Consider the following 24,060-nt stretch of genomic DNA (forward strand, 5'->3'; position numbering starts at 1 on the left):
CAGTGTTGCATGACCGCGCAATTGTCATTCAAAGTGTGATAGCGCTGAAAGCTGAAAATTGGCCTGGGCAGGAAGGGGGTGAAAGTGTTCGGGCTTGAAGTGGTTAAAGCCTCTAAAAAATAGGCACTTGGTACTGATTACCTAGAAAGGATAAGTAGACTTTAAAATGATTCTAAAAAAGGTCAAATTTTCTTTTTAAATAATACACATATTATACTTACCTGCTCTGTGCAATAGTATTGCACAGAGCAGCCCAGATCCTCCTCTTCTTTGTTCCCCTGTTGACACGCCTCTTTGGTGAGTGCTTCTACGGAAAGCCGCTTGCTATGGGGGCACTCAGGTGGGTTCATGCCTGAGCCCTGCATCCACAGACAGCGGAAATCTGCCCAGCCCCCTTTTCATAGGATTTGATTGACAGCAGTAGGAGCCAATGGCTTCCGCTGCCATCAATCTGCCCTGTGAAGATGGACAGAGAGCAGAGCTGCTGTTCTCATGCACAATGCTGGATCATGAGGGGGCTCAGGTAAGTAAGGGGGGGCTGGGGGGAGCTGCATGAAGACTTTTTATTACCTAAATGCTTAAAATGCATTAAAAGGTAAAAAACATTCAGCCTTCAGAGCAACTTTAGGACTACTTATAAAAAGCATACACTTAGCACATGCACACTGCTTCGTATGGCGCCCTCCCAGAACTGGGCGGCCGCAGGGAAGCCGTTATTTGGCGGTCTGTGGTCAACAAGTGGTTAATTTTTGATTTTTAATAAAGGAGTAAAAACTTCTCATTGCTTCCAAAAAGAGGATAAAATGGTGACAAGCCGATCTGTGATAATTCCATATTAATACATTTATTACAGATCAGCTTGTTACCATTTTATCTTCTTTGTGTAAACAATGAGAAGATTACTCCTTTATTAAAAATAAAAGATGAATGTTGGCAGCGAGTTATTCGTCGGTCGTGTGTGTTGTGCCTCATATAAAGCCCTCTATATGGCAGTCAGCACTCACCAAGCTGTCCGAACATATTAACAAGGACGAAGACGGTGGTCAGGAACATCCCGCAACCCCATGACATGTTGATGTAATCCCGCTGCTCGTTCCATTGGAGCCACATACGAAGGCCGTCTTCCAGGAAGGTGCTGATCAGGCACAGGTGGGCTAGATGAGGCAAATACCGCTTTGTAACTCGGAGGAACTGCAAAACAAGACATAGACAGCGTAAACTTCTCCGTGCTGGAAACACAGCCTGCCCATACAAACCATCTGGGTATCTTGTCTTCAAAAACACCAGACGTTCATGTTCATGCCAAGTTTTACTTGGAATACAGACGAGCACCACTGGGGTGAAACATGTGAGTGCAGACTGAGCACTGCTAACACTCTTCCCTTGCAGCGCCAGGGGCAGGAGATCAATTCCATGAAGGCTCATGCAGAGACGGTCAGGGGTTGAGGTCAGTGGCAGCGAGTGACACATTGCAGGATACGATCAATATATTCCTGAAGAGAAAAATGAACTTTTTTTTTTATTTAATCTGACTTGTTCTAATCAGCCTGCAAATGTGTACAGCAGGGAAATCCGAGTGATCACCAAATGTGTATTCAGGACTGGAGCCAGCCTGGGGTTGTTGTATTTACAGGTCACGTCACAACGGCAGCTCTAATCCGACTTGGCACTCACTGCAGGAGAAAGGTTTTCCCGGTGAGTCCTCCTGCACACGGGACGTTTTACAGCGGCTGGTTTTGGCTTTTGACATTTTTCTACAGCCAGTAAATCCAGGGGCGTATTTGCTGCGAGGCAAACAAGGCATTTGCCTAGGGCGGCACTTTTCTGGGGGGCGGCACGGCGGCAGTGCCGCTCCCCCCCCTTTCCCACGGAAGCGAGACTTCTGTGGGAAAGGGACAGGGCCGCCATGGCTGAGGGTACAGCAAGGAGGGTCACCTGGACCAAGGGACCGGGGCTGCAGAGGAGAGTGGAGTGGTGGGCGGGTCATCGGTGAGCGCTCGGAGCGCATGAGGGGCGGGGCCCGCTGTCAGTGTGACGGGATGTGCAGGAAGGTGCCAGCGAAGGAGGAAGCAGAAGAGGACGAGGTCAGGGTGGAGGAGCCCGCCCGCTCTTTTGCCGCCAGAGATCCTGGGGGAGAAGGGACACAGGCATTGAGTGATGCGGACACCATCTGGAGAAGCCGCTGCTGGACAGGTAAGTGCTTGGAGGACTGGTGCTTCTCCACTCCTTCCTCACTGTCCCCCGATACACTGCCCCCCACCTGTTCCACTTCCCCCCTCCTGTCCCCCACATTGTCCCACTACCCCCCATCTGTCCCCACTGCCCCCTACCTGTCCCTCTGCGCTCCTCCTATCCCTCTGCCCCTCACCTATCCCTCTGCGCTACTCCTGTCCCTCTGTGCTCCTTCTCCTGTCCCACTGCGCTCCTCCTGTCCCACTGCCCCTCACCTGTCCCACTGCGCTCCTCCTGTTCCGTTGCCCCGATCCTGTCCCATGCCCCCCATCACGCTGCCCCCCACCTGTCCCTCTACGCTTCTCCAGTCCCACTGCCCCTCTGCACTCCTCCTGGCCCACCATTCCTCACACTGACACCAATGATGGGGCGCTATTCCTCACACTGACACCAATGATGGGGCGCTATTCCTCACACTGACACCAATGATGGGGCACCATCGCTGTCAGTGGGCGGAGCTCTAATAGGAGGTGGAGCCTAAAGAGGAAGGGGTGGAGTTTGCAGATGAAAGGGTGGGACACATTTAGATGCGGGGAGGGGGCCTGATTTTAGTCTTACCTAAGGCAGCACAAAGCCAAAATACACCACTGAGTAAACCCCCCCAGCATGTTCTCCTGCGTGTCCATCCCCGGCGTGTTCTCCTGCGTGTCCATACACACATAGGCTGGAATTAATGTTTTTTGGCTGGAAAAAAAACCCAGGACTAGTGGGTATCTAGAAGAGTTCAGCTATAAAAACGCTCTAACGCTGAAAAACGCGGCAAATTGCAGCAAACCAGCATTTTTTGGACCTTAGAACTAATGGCACCCTCCTGCGAGTCCACATTCCCCTGTGCGGGTGGTGCGGCTGCATGGATTTTTGTGTGGATCCGCAGCGGCACCACCCGCACAGATGTGATCCTAGGGTAAGACTGGAGCAGGCAGAATCTGGAATGTCGCCAGCACACCGAGGATCACCAATATGGGGCCAATAGTTTTCATGAACAATCACATAGTTACAGCAAGGCAACGTTTCGGAGTCTCACAGGACCCCTTCATCAGGCATGTGACCCATATTGGTGATCCTCGGGGTGCTGGTGACATTCTCCCTTGCTGATTCTGTTGGGTTCCAGCCGATGGTCGCTGCAGCACCCACTTTTACAGACAGCCATTTTTAACGCAGGAACGTGTGCTTTTTAGTTGTACACTTACATTACAGGACAAGTCGCACCCTATGATCGGCAATGGAACTGTCCAAAGTCCGAGTCGCACCGATTGGAAAAGTAGTTCCTTTTTTGGCAATTTCTGGTGCGACTTCCATTGACATCTGCGCATGAAGCTGCACAACCATCACCTGAAGTTGCACCAACATTCAATGTGTCATTTCAAGTGAAGTTGCATGATTTCAAAGTCCTTCTCAGCGTGAACTGGGGAGATTTGTCAAAGCCTGATTGAACAAGCTGAAGCTTGAAGCCGATTGGCTGCCATGCACAGCCGCACCAGATTTTGCACTCTCCAGATTTAGTAAATTCTCCCCCCCACCCCCAATATGAAACGAAAGAGCTGACCAGGCTAGGTCATGTGACCAATATTGAGGCAACGATCACATGGGGTGTATGGGCAGACATCTTAAAGGGCTGTTGTTCTTACTAGCCAGCTCAGCCTGACAGCCGTCCTCTATTTCTGCACACGGATGTCATGGGCTCACGTTAGTCTGTCCCTGGAATAGCAAATCCCTGAATAAAAGGAATCATTTCACCTGCTGCACCTTTCATTGACCCCCCGTTCACATCTGTGCGGGTGGTGCCACTGCGGATCCACATGAAAATCCGTGCAGCCGCACCACCCGCACAGAGAATTGCGGACCCGCGGATGGGTTCCATTAGTTCTAATGGCACGCCGCCCGCAATGGAAAACGCAACCGTACTGGGAACCGAGGTTCCCCTGTGAGCTGCATTTTCCAAAGAAATGCAGGGACTTCCCTGCGTGTCACGGGCACAGGAGTCCATTCAAATGAATGGGCTCTCGTGCCCGAGCAAAACGTGGCCGCATAGGTGTGAACCGGGGGTGACACTTGGAGGGTGAATATTTTTTTTTTGAAAGGGAAAATGTTTTGCCTATATGGCCCGTTGTGACATCCAGCGTGCCAAGGGTTGCTGCTACCAGTCTGTATACATGAATCATTGAACGCAGACAATAAAACAGGGCCACGCGTGGATTTGTGTGCACAATTACACGGCTCATCCGGCAATGCAAACATTTATCACCATTTAGTTGAGTTTTATTTCTTTATGACTTTTTTTTTTTCCACAGCTGTCAGCACAAAGGACCTAATCTAGGCAGCAGTGCCAACTCATCCCTATAATTACAGACATTACACGGCTTCTATGGCTGATTGAACCTAGAATTATCATGGAACCTGCATACCTGATACACCACCGATGAAAGAAACGGCTTGGGGGTGTTACACGGGACCGCCAGAGTGTCCAATCACAAGAAGAAAATTATATACCTGACAACGTGCATTCACTTCTCTGAACACCCCATCATTTAGGCTAGGTTCACATCTGTGCGGGAGGTGCCACTGCGGATCCGTACAGAGAAATGCGGACCCGCGGGCGGGTGCCATTAGTTCTAATGGCACGACGCCCGCACTGGAAAACGCAACCGTACTGAGAACCGAGGTTCCCGTGCGGGCTGCGTTTTCGGAAGAAGTGCAGGGACTTCTTCCCTGTGTATCACGGGAGTCCATTCAAATGAATGGGCTCTCATGCCCGTGCAAAACGCAGCCCACACGGCCGCATAGATGTGAACCGGGGGTTACACTTCCGAGGATGTGATTGAGAAGCATGTAGTGGCCCTAAGGCTCGGTTCACACCTATGCAGTTTGCGCTTGAACCATTTCTGCAGTGATTTTTGCACATGCGTTTTTGAAGAGTTTTTTTTTTTCCTTGTTGCTAGGCAGGTTAAAATGCAAAACGCATCAGAAACTAGTAGTGCGCCGAAGTGAAAATTCTGGTGCCGAAAATTCAAAATGCACTTGGCCGAAAACCGAAAAGCGCAGTTTTTAAAAATGAATATATTTTTGGGAAAAAAATACACTTTGATTAATTAAAAAAATATATACATATACACACATACATACATACACACATACATATACACATACATACACACACACACACACACACACACATATGCACACCCCAATTTTTTTTTTTTTTAAATATGAAAGAGGATGTTACGGCGAGTAAATAGATACCCAACATGTCACTGCGGTACTCCATTGGTGATGCTTTAAAAATGTCTACAGGTTAGCAGTGTAATGTTACAGAGGAGGTCTAGTGTGAGAATTATGGCTTTTGCTCCGAAGTTCGTGGTGATACCTCACATGTGTGGTACACACCATTTACATATGTGGGCGTGGCCTACATATGCGTTCACCACTATGTGTATGGGGGAACGGGCACGTTAAACTTTTTTTTTTTTTGCTTTTTTTGCTCTGTCCCTTTAAAAACATTTTTAATCACTTTTGTTCTTATCACAAGAAATGCACGCATCCACTGTGATAGAAATAATTAGTGACAGGTCCTCTTTATGGAGAGATATGGAGTCAATAAGACCCCACATCTCTCCTCTGCAATGTAAAGCAAAAAAAAACAAAAAACACATTGATCTAGTGCTTTAAAAAACAAAAGGGAAAAATAATGGCCAGGATGGTAAGTGACATCGCTCCAGTCCTCCAAGGGCATAGAGATGTGTGGCAGCCATCTTTCCTTGACTTATCTCTATGCCCAGTTCCGGGATCGTTCGATGGTTTATCAGGTAAGGCTGAGAACTAACGAGCGGCGGCCAATGGCGGCAGTCAGCAAAGGGCGGGGTTTTTTCAGCACCTGTTTCGGTGCTTTTTTGCATTTCAGACGACGGCTGAAATGGGTGTTTTTTGGCCACCAACATTTCGGTGCATCCCTATCAAAAAAGCAGCAAGACCGCACTACATGCTTTTCTGTAGCATCTCCATTGAAGTCTATAGAACCAAAAACGCAACGTTTTGCGTTTAAAAAGACCCTGACCCTTTAAAAAAAAAACGCACCGGGTGAAAAACGCGGAGATGTGAACCTGTCCCATAGGAAATCTTGCGGAAATGCACAGCAGTTCATTTGACATAACGCTTAGGTATGAACATAGACTATTGCAGGCCATAGACGGGTCGAACAGCGGCTCATTTTTCGAACGATAAACGAAAAATCGGTCGTTCGTTCGGCCGACGTTACCACCAAAGATTAAAAAAATCGTCTGACTGAATCATAAAGTTCACCCCATAACGTCTGTCCCTTGCAGGTCACAGCTCATGCGCAGATTTTTTTATCGTTAAAACAAGCATCCGATTTGGCCATCATTGCTGGGGAAATCAGCCGATCATCCAAATCGGCCGCAAATTTCCCAACATAACCGATAATCTGAAAGTGCAAAATACACGAAAAACGGCCGACGAACTAATCCACTAACGGTACGAAAATCGGCCAATTTTTCTTTCGGCCAAAAAATTGGACGATTAACGACCCATCCACGGCCTGCATAAGCAGAGCATATAGTGCATTTTTGCTGCATTTTGCATTTTAATCTGCCTAGCAACAAGAAAAAAATCACATCAAAAACATGTGAAAAAAACGCACTACAGAAACGGATAAAACACAAACTGCATAGGTGTGAACCTATCCTAAGGCAGAGTTGCAGGAGTCATTTTTTAGCAGCGGTTTAACCACTTCCCGTCCGGCCCATGTATATAAACGGCCGGATGGTGGCAGTGCAGTGGCGGACTGTCGTTCATAAACGGCGCCCGTCATTTTAGCCTGTGCGCACTGCGTGGCAGCACGTGGCACCACGATCCGGTGCCCGCTGTGTCCGGAGGACACAGCAGAACACCGATCGCTGTACAGGACCTCTGTGTAAGGTCCTGATCATGTGATCACTGATTGGCCAATCAGTGATCACATGAATAGTAAGCAAGATGTCACTTCTGATATCATTGCTTACTACGTGTGAAATCTGTGAATGATCACAGAGGTCACATGGTACAAGGCTATTCACAACAGCCTTGTACCATGTGACAAGCTGTGACCAATCCCAGCTCTCACAGTATTTCTCAATGGCTCCAAGAATGCAGCCAGAGAGAAGGGGAAACGATTGATTTTACAGCATTTATGGGTGTAAAAGCAATCAGTGTAAAAAAAAAAAAATCTTCATCACCTCCCCAGAAGTCGGACAGTGTCACTATGGTGACACTGTACTGCTAGGGTGACAATATGTAAAAAAACCAAAAAAAATTATAAAAAAAAAATATAAATGTGTAAAAAAAAAAAAAATTATAATTCTTGGTTATAAACAAATGTGTTTTTTTTTTTTTTTTACTAAAAAGATAAATGAATACATTTTAGCCAAGATTTATGAACAAAGATTATTTGAAAAATTTTATAAGAAAAACACTTTCAAAATATTTGGACTTCTTCATTTATATAGGAAAAAAAATAAAAATCCCAGTGGTGAATAAATACCACCAAAATAAAGTTTTATCTGTCTCAAAAAAATGCTAAACAATTCATATGGGTACAGTGTTGTATGACCGCGCAATTGTCATTCAAAGTGCGACAGCGCTGAAAGCTGAAAATTGGCCTGGGGGGGGGGGGGGGGGGAAGGGGGTTGGAAGAGTCTGGACTTGAAGTGGTTAATGCAGCCACGCAATCATTTTCATTAGCGTTTCTACTGCTAGGAAAAACTGAATGAAGAAAAAAAAAAAAGTGGCCGAGCGGGGCTCCGCCCACCCCGCTGCATCACTTATTCACAGTATTCTGTGAAAAAGTAACTACATGTCCCAACCTTAGCAGCTGTCGGCTTGTAGTTGTCAATGGACTATGATGGCGAGGTGGAGCTCTGCGGTAGTTCATTGGGTATTCTTCCCATCATAACAAAAGCGCTGCACTATAAAAAAAAAATAATAATAATAATAATATTATATATATATATATATATATATATATATATATATTAATTAATTAAAAAAAAATAGCTGTATCTACCTGACAATTAAAAATCAATCAACCTACATATCAGGACAATAGGGATGCAAAAAATCGAATCTGATCCGTGTAATCATCGATAATGGTGACACAACAACCAGTCCAAATCAATGGAAAGAAGTCCTTGATCCAATGATATCCAGTGCACAGACAGGTGTGTTCAGCGGAATAAATGGCTGCACCCACAATTAACCCCTTGTCCTCCAGAGGATTCCACCCCCCACCCCCCCCCTTCCTGACCAGGCCATTTTTTGCATTACGGCGCTGCATTACTTTAACTGACCATTGAGGGGTCATGCAACGCCGCACCCAAATGAAAGTTATGCTCTTTTTTTTCTAAAAAATAAAGCTTTCTTTCGGTGGTATTTGATCACCTCTGCGTTTTTTTTTTTGCGCTACAGAAAAAAAAAAAAAAAAAAAAATAGACCAACAATTTTGAAAGGAAAAATAAAAAAAAAATAAAATAAAAAAAAACCAACAAAGCAATATTTTTTAATTTTTGCCAAACAGGTCCAGTATAAAATTTTTTTTAAAAATCTAATTTCGTCATAAATTTAGGCCAAAATGTATTCTGCTCCGTGTCTTTTGCTAAACAAAGTCCCAGTACGTGTAAATTAATTGTTTTATGTGAAAGGTATAGCGGTTTCAAATGGCGGTATAGATACTGGAATTTAAAAAAAAAAAAAAAAAATATTTTGACCAGTAATGGAGGCGATCAGCGACTTACAGCGGGACTGCAGAGGGCATTCTGACACTGGGGGCGGGGGAACAGACTTGGTGTCACTGACATCCTCAGTGACACCAATACAGTGATCAGTTCTAAATAAAAAGCACTGACACTGTACTAATGGCACTGGGCATGAAGGGGTTAACATGAGGGGTGATCAAAGGGTTAACTGTGTGCCGTTTTACATGGGGCTGTGTGGCTGTGCTTCACTGTAATCACACTGCTTTGGATGGCTGTGCTAAAGCAGTGTACACGAGCTGATGGAGGAAAACTGTATTGTTTACATACAGTTCTCCTCCCCGTCAGAGAACCTCGGCAATCACCAAGCGCCGGCTGGGACCCGGTGATTGACAGTCGCAAATAGTGGCGCGGGTAGGGCAAAATCACATACACACACACGTGATTTTGCGCACTCCTGCCGCCCAGTATTTCAGCTATAGGGCGGACGGGAAGCAGTTAATCTGAACCGCAGTCCTAAGTAGAATGAAGTGACATCCCAATGTGGAAGAGACCTCTGAAATCCTTCACCACTATGCACTCACCGGAACGAAGGTAAAACAGGCTTGGAATAAAAGGTCCTCCAAGGTATGTATAGCTCCTCCTCTCAGGGCTGGCACGTGGCCTTCAGTAGTGGGTCCTAAAAAAAGAGCTGACCACACAGAGCCCAAGATGGAGGTATATAGCGTAGTATTTATTAAAATTTGTTACAAATACACTCCACATGGAATAAAGAAAACTGCGGCCGCACCTACAAAGATGGGCGCCGGACCAAAAACATGGACTTGGCGGCGTGTCGTCAGCACGTAGACTCCTCTCTGACGCGTTTCGGGCACATTCTCAAAAGGGACCCACCTCCAAGTGTAGTCCTTTTAATAAATACTAAACTATATACATCCATTATGGATTTCAAGTAATAATTTAATATTTAAAATGCAACAATTGAACAATTTAATTATGGACTATAAACCTCCATCTTGGGCTCTGTATGGTGAGCTTTTTTTTTTTTTAGGTGAGCCCCTTTTTTTTTTAGGATAGGAAGAATCAATGAACTACCACAGAGCTCCACCTCGCCGTCATAGTCCATTGACAACTACAAGCCGACAGCGGCTAAGGTTGGGACATGTAGTTTCTCATTCACAGAATACTGTGAATGAGTGAAGCAGCCGGGTGGGAGGAGCCCCGCACAGCCACTTTTTTTTTTTAAACTTTGACAGCTAGCGGGGAAAGAAGACCCCTCCCCCACTAGCTGTCAAAGCGGGGGACTGGAGGGGGGGGGGGCAGGGGCAGGTCATTTCATAACATGTTACATCCTGAATAAGTGTAACATGTTAAGAAGGGTGAACTTATCCTTTAGTCTCAGTGCACACGCCCTGAAAGTCACGCCACTTGCAGCAACTTTCAGGGAATGCTGGGTAATCTTCCTGTAATATCGGATCCAAATCGCATCAATATAGATGAGGATCCGACTTAGAGGCGACTTCCATTAAAGTCTATGGGCACAAGTCGGATAGAAGTCACCTTGAAGTACAGGAACCTTTTCAAAGTCGGAGCGTTTTCAGTAGTGCTACTTAAGACCTCTCTCATTGACTAACATGGGATTTCACATGTCATGCGACTTTGGGTCTCACAAGTCGGATCCCGAGTCCCGGCAGTGTGAACCGAGCCTTACAACTTTTAGCAGGTTTTTATTTGTGCCTCCATGAGGTCTCCTCACTTCTGCTTTCAGATGACAGGTAACACAGAAGAGGAAGTAGGGAGAAATCTCCTCTTCTATGTGCTACTCAATGTGTTTGCACCGGGCAGACCTGACACTAGGAGGATTCCACCAGCAGTTCCCAAACATCTCTGCGATGTCATTACGGTGTTCAAGTAATAATTTAGTATCTAAAATGCAACAATTGAAGGATTTCATTATGGAATTCATGTAATTGTTTTAATAAAAAGGAGATTAACTAGAGGATTAGATTTCTTCCCTGAGGCGAGGGTTCATTTCACACTCCTAAGTGCACACTCAGCCGGGGTTCACTATGCTTCATGTGATATCCTCAATATGGAAGGAACATTATGTATTACAGGTACTTATAAAAGCACCGACAATTTACACAGCACTTTACATATATATTGTACATTCACATCAGTCCCTAACCCTCAAGGGGCGTACAATCTAAGGTCCCGAACTCACATTCATACATACACATACTAGGGACAATTTAGACAGGAGCCAATTCACCTACCAGCATGTCTTTGGAGTGTAGGAGGAAACCGGAGTACCCGGAGGAAACCCACGCAGGCACAGGGAGAACATGCAAACTCCAGGCAGGTGGTGCTGTGGCTGGGATTGGAACCAACGACCCCAGTACTGCCAGGTGGAAGTGCTAACCCTCAAGGGGTGTACAATCTAAGGTCCCTAACTCACATTCATACAAACACATACTAGGGACAATTTAGACAGGAGCCAATTCACCTACCAGCATGTGTTTGGGAGGGGTACCCACAGGCACAGGGAGAACATGATCTCCAGGCAGGTGGTGCTGTGGTTGGGATTTGAACTGATGACCCGAGTACTGCCAGGCAGAAGTGCTAACCACTTAGCCACTGTGCTGCCCTAACATGAGACAGGATTCAAAAGGTGGACTATGCCTTTACAATCCTTAGATGTGGTGGCTACATTTTTCTTTTGTCACCTTTATCCTCACCTGGTGATCCTGCCGGTAACACACTTCCTATTCTGTATATCCAACACAATTCCTGGCCTAGGGTGACAACACTGCCCATCTATAGGTACAGTACAGAGAGCGTTGTCACCCTAGGAAATACAGAATCCCACCAACCCCCAACCCTCTTCTGTTGTCCAAACACAATTCCTGGCCTAGGGTGACAACACTGCCCATCTATAGGTACAGTACAGAGAGCGTTGTCACCTTAGGGAAATACAGAACCCCACCAGCCCCCTCCTCCCCCTATCCTCTCCTGTAGTTCAAACACAATTCCTGGCCTAGGGTGACAACACTGCCCATCTATAGGTACAGTACAGAGAGCGTTGTTACCCTAGGAAATACAAAACCCCGCCAAACCCCTCCCGCCAAACCTCTTCTGTAGTCCAAACACAATGCCTGGTTTAGGGTGACAACACTGCCTATCTATAGGTACAGTACAGAGCGTGTTATCACCCTAGAACAGGGGTCTCTAAACTTTCCAAACAAAAGGGCCAGTTTACTGTCCTTCAGACTTTAGGAGGGCCAGGCTATGGCCATTGGGGGCAGAAAGGGTCCCAACATCAGTTGAAAGAAAAAAAAAAAAACAAAATGCCCCAACGCTGGTGTCATTGGGAGGAATTGTGCCTCATCATTGGGCCCTATCATTGGGTGTCATTGGGAGGAATTGTGCCTCATCATTGGGCCCTATCATTGGGTGTCATTGGGAGGAATTGTGCCTCATCATTGGGCCCTATCATTGGGTGTCATTGGGAGGAATTGTGCTTCATCATTGGGATCATTGGGCCCCAACAGTGGTGTCATTGGGAGGAATTGTGCCTTATCGTTTATGTTATTTGGAGGAACTGTGCCTCATCATTGGTGTCATTGGGCCCCCAACATTGGTGTCATGTGGAGGAACTGTGCCTCATCATTGGTGTCATTGGGAGGAATTGTGCCTCATCATTGGATCCTATCATTGGGAGGAATTGTGCTTCATCACTGGTATCATTGGGCTCCAACATTGGGGTCATTGAGAGGAATTGTACCCCATCATTGGACCCTATCATTGGGTGTCATTGGGAGGAATTGTGCTTCATCATTGGTATCATTGGGCCCCAACAGTGGTGTCATTGGGAGGAATTGTGCCTTATCGTTGATGTTATTTGGAGGAACTGTGCCTCATCATTGGTGTCATTGGGCCCAATCATTGGGAGAAATTGGGCCCCATCGTTGACTGCATTTGGAGGAACTGTGCCTCATCATTGGTGTCATTTGGAAGAATTGTGCCTCATCATTGGACCCTATCATTGGGAGGAATTGTGCTTCATCACTGGTACCATTGGGCCCCAACATTGGTGTCATTTGGAAGAATTGTGCCTCATCATTGGACCCTATCATTGGGAGGAATTGTGCTTCATCACTGGTACCATTGGGCCCCAACATTGGTGTCATTTGGAGGAACTGTGCCTCATCATTGGTGTCATTGGGAGAAATTGTGCCCCTTCATTTGTGTCAGTGGAGGGAATGATGCCTCATTGTTAGGATCAAGGATCAGTGGATGAAATAGTGCCCCAAGGGCCAGATAAAAGCAAAGGGCCGCATCTGGAGACTACTGTCCTAGAAAATGAAGTGTGTTACTGGCGGGATCACCAAGTGGAAAAAAATAAAAAAAAATTAAAAAAAAGAGAGAAAAATGCAGCCAGTATGTCTAAGGAACAAGTGATAAGATTCCAGCACAGGCAGCAGCCAGCTCACTGGATTTCTGGCAGGACCAAAAAACTTTTTTTTTTTTTGGCGCACTTGTCAGACAGATATAATAAAATGTTTTCAATGGTAAACTTAACACAGAAAAGGGAAAAGCAATGAAATCTCTGGCTACAGTCTACATGCACTTGAAGGATCATACCATCCTCTGGCCAGCTGTTTACTCCCCAGCAGCTGCTGCCTGTCCTGCAGGAATGGTGGGACTCACAGTTGCTGAGCAGCTGGAAAGCCACAGGTTGCCTAACACTGCACAGCCAGGAAGCACGCATTCTGCAGCATTAGGAGCACACTGTGAGCGGCAGAACACTCCAAGGGGGCGATGCAAAGATCAATAGTGAGCGCCTACGGTGTAAATAGGCAGCAAGCTATGTAAGACGTGCCCAAATAAAGACCACGTTATCCCCCTCTAATCAAATGGTTTCTCCCATTCTCCAGTACTAAACAGTCACGATGGAACATACCAACAGCTGCTAGAAGAAGGAATAGGGGAGCCGTGGACTGTACCATTACGGTAAAAAGAGTGGCGTAGTGACGAGGCTGTATTAGAAGCAGAAGACTGCAAGGGTGATCGGGCAGTGGCTGGGGAACCCTGTTACCTGGTCTGCCAGATCCTCAGCAGCTCCCATCAGGTCCCTGGGCGCCATCTCCTCCTGTGTCGCCCCTCAGTGAGCCCGTCCACCTAGAAATCAGACAAATGCAGTGAGTACCGGGGGGCGTGACTTCCCGTCCTTACGTTAATGGCTAGCTGCCATTGGCCAAAAGCGGGAGGCTAAGGAAATCGCGTCTTCTCTTCCGCCAATGTCTGCGCCCCAGCTCACGCTTCATTGAAGTGTTTACTATGAGAGGAGACTGCGGCAGGCGCGGCGCGGCCATCTTGGGTAAGGGCGATTTGCCCACACTGTCAACGTGGACTCGGGAATAAATGTCATGATGAGTGTGAGTCAGAGAGCAGAACAGAGGCAGGGGGCAGGGTGGTGAGAGGGGGAGGATCGCATACCACGACATGGCCATAGGTGACTGTGTCTGCATCAGTGTGGGGGACTACTGTCTACTTAAAGGGACATCCTTTACTGTCATTGCAGATTCCCATTCATCGTCCTCACCAGGGGCGGACTGACAACTCATGGGGCCCCCGGGCAATAGGGGATCATGGGGCCCCTGTGTCCTTGCCCAAACGCAACAAAGCCTATGAAAAAGGTACCGGGGGCATCTCATGGGGCCCCCTACTGACCCCGGGCCCTCGGGCAGTGCCTGAGTTTCCAAATGGCCCCTGGTCCTCACCATCAGCTCCATCTGGGAGGATAGAATGGCTGCCAGTATTTATATTGGAATTAAAGTGAAGCTGTCACAGCCGACGAATGTCCGCCCCCTCCCCCTGCCCTGGTGTCATGCCCTCTATTATAAAATGGAAGAAATAATCCGCGTATTGCACAGCCCGCTTCTACCTTCTAGGACCCATGTATGTGCAGGAGGTGCGTCATGTCACACATGTTCATGTACGTTATGTCACGCGTGTGCCCAACCCCTGCCTTTCCCCCCCCCCCCCATTCCCGATCTCACACCGTGCTGTCACTTACATAACAATGCCACTCTCAGCTGCGCCCAGCACAAAGATTCTCCAGCTCGCGGGACCACAATTTAGATGCCAGCGGCCCAACAGCGATTGTCACTGGGTTACGTTAACCACTTGCTTACAGGGCACTTCCACCCCCTTCCTGCCCAGGCCAGTTGTCACCTTTCTGTGCTGTTGCACTTTGGATGACAATTGCACGGTCATGCAACACTGTACCCATATGATATTTGTACCATTTTGTTTTCACACAAATAGAGCTTTCCTTTGGTGGTATTTAATCACCTCTGGGGGTTTTATTATTTTTGCTAAATAAACAAAAAAAGACAAGAAAATTAAAAAAAAAACCCTTTTCTTCGTTTCTGTTATACAGTTTTGCAAACAGGTAATTTTTCTCCTTTACTGATGTGCGCTGCTGAGGCTGCACTGATGGGCACAGATGAGGCAGCATTGATATGTGGCACTGATAGGCAGCACTGATGAGGTGGCATTGATACACAGCACTGATGGCCACTGATAAGCAGCACTGATGAGGCGACATTGATAGGCGGCACTGATGGGCACTGATGAGGCAGCATTGATAGGCAGCACTGATAGCACTGATGAGGCAACACTGATAGGCGGCACTGATGGGCACTGATAGGCTGCACTGATGGGCACTGATGAGGCAGCATTGACAGGCAGCACTGATGGGAACTGATGAGGCTGCGCTGATAGACAACACTGATGAGGCGACATTAATAGGCAGCACTGATGGGCACTGATAGGCTGCACTGATGGGCACTGATGAGGCAGCATTGATAGGCTGCACTGATGGGAACTGATGAGGCTGCGCTGATAGACAGCACTGATGAGGCACTGGTGGGCATTGATGAGGAGGCACTGACTGGCAGCACTGATGGGCACTTTTGGGGCTGAACTGATTATCAGTGTAGATGTCTCCTTTCACACTTGCCGGGTTATCAGTGGTACTTTCCTCAAGCAGTGACAGCGTGAGGAAAGCACTGGCGATAACTGGCAAGTGTGTTTACATCGTGATCAGCTGTGACTGGACACAGCTGATCATGTGGTAAGAGACTGCTGTGATTGGCCCTTTACAATGTCATCAATGTCATGTGATCAGCCATGTCCAAAGGACACACTGCTCACAGAGAGCACTGGGTGAGCGCCGGGGGCGCGGTTCTGTTAGGACGTCATATGTCGCCCTCCCAGAAATGGATGATCACGTTGTAGCTGTCATCCCACTGTAGCATGGTCAACAAGTGGTTAATTAAGCAATTAACTCTTCCAGAGCTGCAACACCACCTTTTGGCTGAGAAGGCGGAAACGTGCAATCTTCGCAATAACACATATGAAAAATAAATGTCTGTACACACCGTGTCACCATACACAGGTATACTCAGAGATCTGTCCTGTACAGTAGGACTCTTCCAGAGATAGGGATTCTTTTAGTTTGCATTAAAAGCCTTAGTGCCCATTCACATACATGCGGATTGGATGTGGTTTGAACCGCATCCAATTCACATGACATGTGAATAACATTGCTTCCTGTGGTGCCTGTTCACATATGTCCAGTGCACTGGCCTGGCGGATTCAGTGCAGTCTGAAAAAGAGTCCTTTTCGATTTTTGAGCAGTGCGGTCAGGTTCAGGTGCGGATTACAGGCTATTGACTTCTATGGGAACCGTTTCTAAACCTGACATGTGTGAACAGGATAAAATCCTGATCTAATCCTGTCCTGAACCTGATGTAAACCTGACATGAACTGCGGAACAAATACTGTGTCAATTAGCTGTGAAACCTGAGCTTCAATCCGCACCACACGTGTGAACCAGCGCTAAGAGACAATTTTAACACTTTTCAAAATAGGATTTAAGGTAAAAATGGTCGAAATAAAAAATTTGCTGAAAAAAAGTGTTACAAAAAATAAAGAGACAATAAAGCAACAAAGAAAATGAAATAGATCCTCCTGCTCTTATATGGGTGAACCTACTACAAGCTGCTATCCCTCTACCTATACCATAAGTGAATAAACAATAAGTGTAAATAGTGAAGCGCTAGAAATGAATATGATATCAACATAAACTATACAGTGTACTGTTAAGATATAAAATATTATAATATTATGACTGTAGTAATAATAAGTGACAACCTAATAAATAAACACTCTGTGCTCTGATCACATTTGGATCCAATAAAGTGCAATTTTGGTGATAACCACAATGTATACTTGTGGCGACACTCCGTGATCTATTTGAATCCTTATCAGGATATATTTGGTGATTAGACAATCGTGGTCCCTTATATAAAGGGAAAATATAATAGTGTTTGGTGCCTTATAAACACTAAATAAAACTAATAAATAATATTCAGTGCTTTCTTAAAGAGAAAAATAAACTAACAAAATACCCAAAAATGAAGTGTAAATAACAAAATCCTCCCAAAAAGTCCAATGAACATATATACGTGATTCTCCAAAAGCAAAACAATCATGCAGGTGATGAAGTGAACTGGTGATCTTCACTCTGGTGCCAAATCCTCAAAACAGCAGAAATACCCGCTCACCTCCACACCTTGACCCTAGGGGCCAACACACTATTAGGATCACCTCAATCGATCCTTAAGGGTACTTTTTCACCACAGGGACAGATGTCATATATATTATCTTTAACGTAGTGACTCTTACTCCTCTCAGATTCCTTAAAGGCAATAGTACTGCAATACAGCTCACTCTCCACCTTCTCCACTCAGGATCATGTTAATGAGATATAACACTAACCTTGGCCTACTCATGCACTCTCACGGCTTCAACTACCACCTCTATGCCGACGACACACAAATCTATCTCCCAACCCCCCACCTCACCCCCTCGGTCTCCGCCCGAATCACACACCTACTGAGCGACATATCAGACTGGATGTCGCTCCACTTCCTTAAACTGAACCTCTCCAAAACCGAGTTTCTTGTCTTCCCCCCAGCCCGGACACCACCCCCCATTGACTTCTCCATCACATCCAACAACACCACCATCAAACCCGCCCCGCAGGCCAGAGTACTGGGTGTCATTGTGGACTCCAACCTATCCTTCCAGCCCCAAGTCCAATCTTTAACAAACTCATGCAGACTCCACCTCCGCAACATCGCCAAAATCCGCACGTTCCTAACTCCAGAAACCACTAAACAGCTCATCCACTCCCTCATCATATCACGACTCGACTACTGCAACTCCCTCCTCACTGGCCTGCCTTGCCACAGGCTATCCCCACTTCAGTCGATCCTGAATACGGCTGCCAGACTCATTCACCTTTCCAACCGCTCCATCTCCACCACCCCCCTCTGCCAATCCCTCCACTGGCTTCCGATTGCGCAACGGATCAAATTCAAAATCCTAACAATGACGTACAAAGCTGTCCACCATACTGCCCCGAACTACATCACTGACCTAATATCCAAATACCACCCAAAACGCACACTCCGCTCCTCACAAGACCTCCTTCTCTCTAGTTCCCTGGTCTCCTCCTCCCATGCCCACCTCCAGGACTTCTCCAGGGATTCCCCCATCCTCTGGAACTCCCTGCCCCAACCCATCAGATTATCACCTACTCTCCTCTCATTTAGGCGCACCCTGAAAACCCATCTCTTCAGGGAAGCCTACCCCACCCCCTGCTAACCTGCCGACCTCCTCCACTCTTCCTACCACTCCATTCCCCACAGCTATCTCCTCCTGTGCCACCATCCCCTCCCTCCTAGATTGTAAGCTCGAAAGAGCAGGGCCCTCAATCCCCTCATGTTTTGCATTGTATTGGTATTGTTCTGTCACATGTTCTGTCCCCCTTTATAATGTACAGCGCTGAGCGAACTATTGGCGCTTTATAAATACTGTATAATAATAATAATAATATAAAGAACAATATCCTCTATAGTGCAATAATGCTTTATTACTCAATGCAAAATAGTAGCCAATAGCTCACTCACATGTATTCCCATGAAAAAACGCTTTTTCACCACAAGCTATGGGTGTACTGCATGGGCTGGGTCTACCAATATGGCCTCTACGCCCGGAAATGTGTCACTGCGTACCAACGCATTGCGTCACGTGCCACGTGACTTCATCAGGGTATATGAAAGAATTAAAATGTTACTAAACCCAGGACCCTGCATTCACTATATCCAGTCTCCCCGGACCCTGCATTCACTATATCTGGTCTCCTAAGACCCTGCATTCACTATATCCGGTCTCCCCGGACCCCGTATCCACTATATCTGGTCTCCTAAGATTCTGCATTCACTATATCTGGTCTTCTAAGATTCTGCATTCACTATCCGGTCTCCCATGACCCTGCATTCGCTATATCTCGTCTCCTTGGACCCTGCATTCGCTATATCTGGTCTCCCAGGACCCTGCATTCACTATATCTGGTCTCCCCGGACCCTGCATTCACTATATCTGGTCTCCTAAGATTCTGCATTCACTATATCCGGTATTCCAGGACCCTGCTTTCACTATATCTGGTCTCCCCAGACCCTGCATTTACTATATCTGGTCTCCCCAGACCCTGCATTCACTATATCTGGTCTCCCCAGACCCTGCATTCACTATATCTGGTCTCCCAGGACCCTGCATTCACTATAGCTGTTCTCCCCAGACCCTGCATTCACTATATCTGGTCTCCCCGGGCCCTGCATTCACTATGTCTGGTCTCCCCGGACCCTGCATTCACTATATCTGGTCTCCCCGGACCCTGCATTCACTATATCTGGTCTCCCCGGGCCCTGCATTCGCTATATCTGGTCTCCCCGGACCCTGCATTCACTATATCTAGACTCCCCAGACCCTGCATTCACTATATCTGGCCTCTTAAGACCCTGCATTCACTATATCTAGTCTCCCAGGACCCTGCATTCACTATATCTGGTCTCCCCGGACCCTGCATTCACTATATCTGGTCTCCCCAGGACCCTGCATTCTCTATATCGGGTCCCCCAGGACCCTGCATTCACTATATCTGCTCTCCCCGGACCCTGCTTTCACTATATTTGGTCTTCCCGGACCCTGCATTCACTATATCTGGTCTCCCCAGACCCTGCATTCACTATATCTGGTCTCCCCAGACCCTGCATTCACTATATCTGGTCTCCCAGGACCCTGCATTCACTATAGCTGTTCTCCCCAGACCCTGCATTCACTATATCTGGTCTCCCCGGGCCCTGCATTCACTATGTCTGGTCTCCCCGGACCCTGCATTCACTATATCTGGTCTCCCCGGACCCTGCATTCACTATATCTGGTCTCCCCGGGCCCTGCATTCGCTATATCTGGTCTCCCCGGACCCTGCATTCACTATATCTAGACTCCCCAGACCCTGCATTCACTATATCTGGTCTCTTAAGACCCTGCATTCACTATATCTAGTCTCCCAGGATCCTGCATTCACTATATCTGGTCTCCCCGGACCCTGCATTCACTATATCTGGTCTCCCCGGGCCCTGCATTCGCTATATCTGGTCTCCCCGGACCCTGCTTTCACTATATCTAGACTCCCCAGACCCTGCATTCACTATGTCTGGTCTCTTAAGACCCTGCATTCACTATATCTAGTCTCCCAGGACCCTGCATTCACTATATCTGGTCTCCCTGGACCCTGCATTCACTATATCTGGTCTCCCCAGGACCCTGCATTCTCTATATCGGGTCCCCCAGGACCCTGCATTCACTATATCTGCTCTCCCCGGACCCTGCTTTCACTATATTTGGTCTCCCCGGACCCTGCATTCACTATATCTGGTCTCCCAGGACCCTGCATTCACTATATCTGGTCTCCCCAGACCCTGCATTCACTATATCTGGTCTCCCCAGACCCTGCATTCACTATATCTGGTCTCCCAGGACCCTGCATTCACTATAGCTGTTCTCCTCAGACCCTGCATTCACTATATCTGGTCTCCCCGGGCCCTGCATTCACTATGTCTGGTCTCCCCGTACCCTGCATTCACTATATCTGGTCTCCCCGGGCCCTGCATTCGCTATATCTGGTCTCCCCGGACCCTGCATTCACTATATCTAGACTCCCCGGACCCTGCATTCACTATATCTGGTCTCTTAAGACCCTGCATTCACTATATCTAGTCTCCCAGGACCCTGCATTCACTATATCTGGTCTCCCCGGACCCTGCATTCACTATATCTGGTCTCCCCAGGACCCTGCATTCTCTATATCGGGTCTCCCAGGACCCTGCATTCACTATATCTGGTCTCCCCGGACCCTGCTTATACTATATTTGGTCTCCCCGGACCCTGCATTCACTATATCTGGTCTCCCAGGACCCTGCATTCACTATACCTGGTCTCCCCGGACCCTGCATTCACTATATCTGGTCTCCCCGGACCCTGCATTCACTATATCCGGTCTCCCCGGACCCTGCATTCACTATAGCTGTTCTCCCCGGACCTTGCATTCACTATATCTGGTCTCCCATGACCCTGCATTCACTATATCCGGTCTCCCCGGACCCTGCATTCACTATATCCGGTCTCCCCGGACCCTGCATTCACTATATCTGGTCTCCCAGGACCCTGCATTCACTATAGCTGTTCTCCCCAGACCCTGCATTCACTATATATATGTTGAAATGCGTTTACAAAATATATGAAAAATATTTTTAAAAATACGTTTTAAATATACTGTATGTCTTTAAAAATACAAATCTACATTTTTGGAATGCATTTACAAATATATGTTAAAATGACTTTTTTGTATGTTAAAAAAAAATTCTGATGAATATATTTAAAAAAACATATATTTTTAAAAATATTTTGTAATATATAAAAAACACATTTCAACATGCAGTACATATATATATATATATATATATATATATATATATATATATATATATATATTTATTGAAATATATTTTGAAATATATTGAATATGGCCAAAATCGTAGTATTTCAAATATACTGTATTTTTCTTCCGTATGGGATGTTCCAAAGGCGAAGTTATCCTTTAACACTCCTTCGGATTGGTTTAAATGTGATTTAGATGGAATTTGTTCAAATTCAGCCAGTCAGGCAGGGTGGAAAATTATTGATCATTTTGCATCGATTGGAGGCCCTTTCACTTTGTATCCCGCATCTGCCATCCTACAAATGTCTTTCTACTCACCTCTTATTTTCTATCATACTTTTTTTTTATTGCAACTTCCTTAAACCAGGCTAGGGGATGTTCTTGAATCATCAAACCCACTTGTTTCCTCCTGAAGATGTGATGACTATGCTGTAGGGAGGTTGAGAAGTGGTTACACATGTCAATGGATATTGAAATTCCTGCATGTGTCCGATGCAGAATGACAGCATGACAAGTAAGTTTGTTTTCAAAGAAAGGCTTGTATTTATCATCTTTCTAAAATTATACCAGGGTTTTGCTATGAGGGCCAATTTAGATAAAAATTAGCGGAATTCTTTTTTAAGCCTCCCAATGAATGATAAATACGACTGGCACCGGCCGGGAAATTCACGGTGCAATGTAAATGAGACTCAAGCAGGCCTAAGATGGAAACATTAGAGGAAGGCAATCAAGTTTCAGTTCAGGATCAAGGAAGTATTACATTGTTCGGTGTCTAAATGGGGAAATCTCCTTTGTGCGACCCTATTGAAGGGAAGTGGCAATTATCCAATGCTACAGAGAGGAAGAGACAACATTTCTGCAAAGTATACAATGGAAGGGGGAAAGTCACAGCAGCAAAAATTAAACTGCTCTACTTCTGATCACCAAGTCTTTTATTGAAAGTGGAACTTCACTCTCTCCATCAACACTGACCATTATGAATCCTTATGCTAATAGCATTAGTAAATAGATAGGAAAGTATATCATATTTACTTGTTTTAAACAGTTTTTTTTATTTCTTCTGTTATATCCTGGTTTCTAGCCTAGGAAAATTATGTTGTGGTAGCACCCAGATGTTGTAGAGTTCCCCTTTAAACTCTAACACTTCTAGAAGACTGTGTTTGTAGAAGCAAGGTTTTTGGATCATCTTCCCCCCTCCATTATTTCCTGTGAGTATAATGTGTACCAGCTCGTAGCTGGGATTCTTATCTGCAGCTGCTGGCCAAGGTTATTTTGTAGAGTTTAGGAAGACTTTTGAGTGTATAGAAAGTGAAAGAAGAAATGTATGCCTTGTGACGTAATCATTGGTATATACCAGGGGTGGGCAAACTTTTTGACTTGAGGGCCGCAATGGGTTCATATATTGGACCCGGGGGCCGGACCAAGAGTAGATGAATGATGTGTATGTGTCATCCATAGTAAGTATAGTAATATTCCCCCATAGTAAGCATAGTAATTAATCCCCCATATAGTAATTCATCCCCCATAGTAATTCATCCCCCATAGTAATTCATCCCCCATATAGTAATTCATCCCCCATATAGTAATTCATCCCCCATAGTAATTCATCCCCCATATAGTAATTCATCCCCCATATAGTAATTGTCAGGGATCCCGGGTCCTCGGCGGTGCACGCATGCGCAGACTGCCGATCCGTCCCAGCCGGCGAGCGCAGCAGCGGCCGCGCATGCGTAGTAGCGATCGCGGCCGCACCAATGGGAGAGCAGGGTGCTCTATTTAAAGCTGCCCTGTGCATCTCCAAGTTGCCGCAAGGTCTTGTTTGCTGTCCTGTAGTACGTTTCCTTGTTGCCAAACTCTGCCTGTTCTGTTTATGCTGACCTTCTTCTGCTCTGACCCCGGCTCGTTCTTGACCATCCCTCTGCCTGACCCTCGGTACCACGCTGCCCGCTACCTACTGAACCTGGCTTGTGACCCCCACCATTCTCCGCTTACTCCCCCTGTACCACGCTGCCCGCACAATACCGACCCAGCTAGTCTGACCTCGCCTATCCTGACAGTCGCCCATCCATCCCGCTCGGATCGGGATCTGTCATCCCATCCATCCCGCTCGGATCGGGATCTGTCGTCCCCTTCACAGCAGGCTCAACCCGGGCACATACCCTCAGCGGG

General features: G+C 46.6%; 1 protein-coding gene across 1 annotated transcript in view; it reads right to left on the reverse strand.

Moving 5' to 3' along the window:
• The window catches only part of LOC149447409 (surfeit locus protein 4-like), a 30,939-nt gene extending 16,720 nt beyond the window's left edge, over positions 1-14,219 (reverse strand). The window contains exons 1-2 of the mRNA XM_089652656.1: positions 14,071-14,219; positions 1,005-1,191 (exon numbers count right to left, since the gene is read on the reverse strand). Of these exons, the coding sequence (XP_089508782.1) occupies positions 1,005-1,191; positions 14,071-14,118 (235 nt within the window). The 5' untranslated portion in view covers positions 14,119-14,219. The remainder of the gene's footprint in view (positions 1-1,004; positions 1,192-14,070) is intronic.
• Between the last annotated feature and the right edge of the window lie 9,841 nt (positions 14,220-24,060).

Source organism: Staurois parvus, unplaced genomic scaffold (assembly GCF_062004578.1).
Source record: "Staurois parvus isolate SC_StPar_1 unplaced genomic scaffold, SC_StPar_1.0 ptg000689l, whole genome shotgun sequence".
Lineage (NCBI taxonomy): Eukaryota > Metazoa > Chordata > Amphibia > Anura > Ranidae > Staurois > Staurois parvus.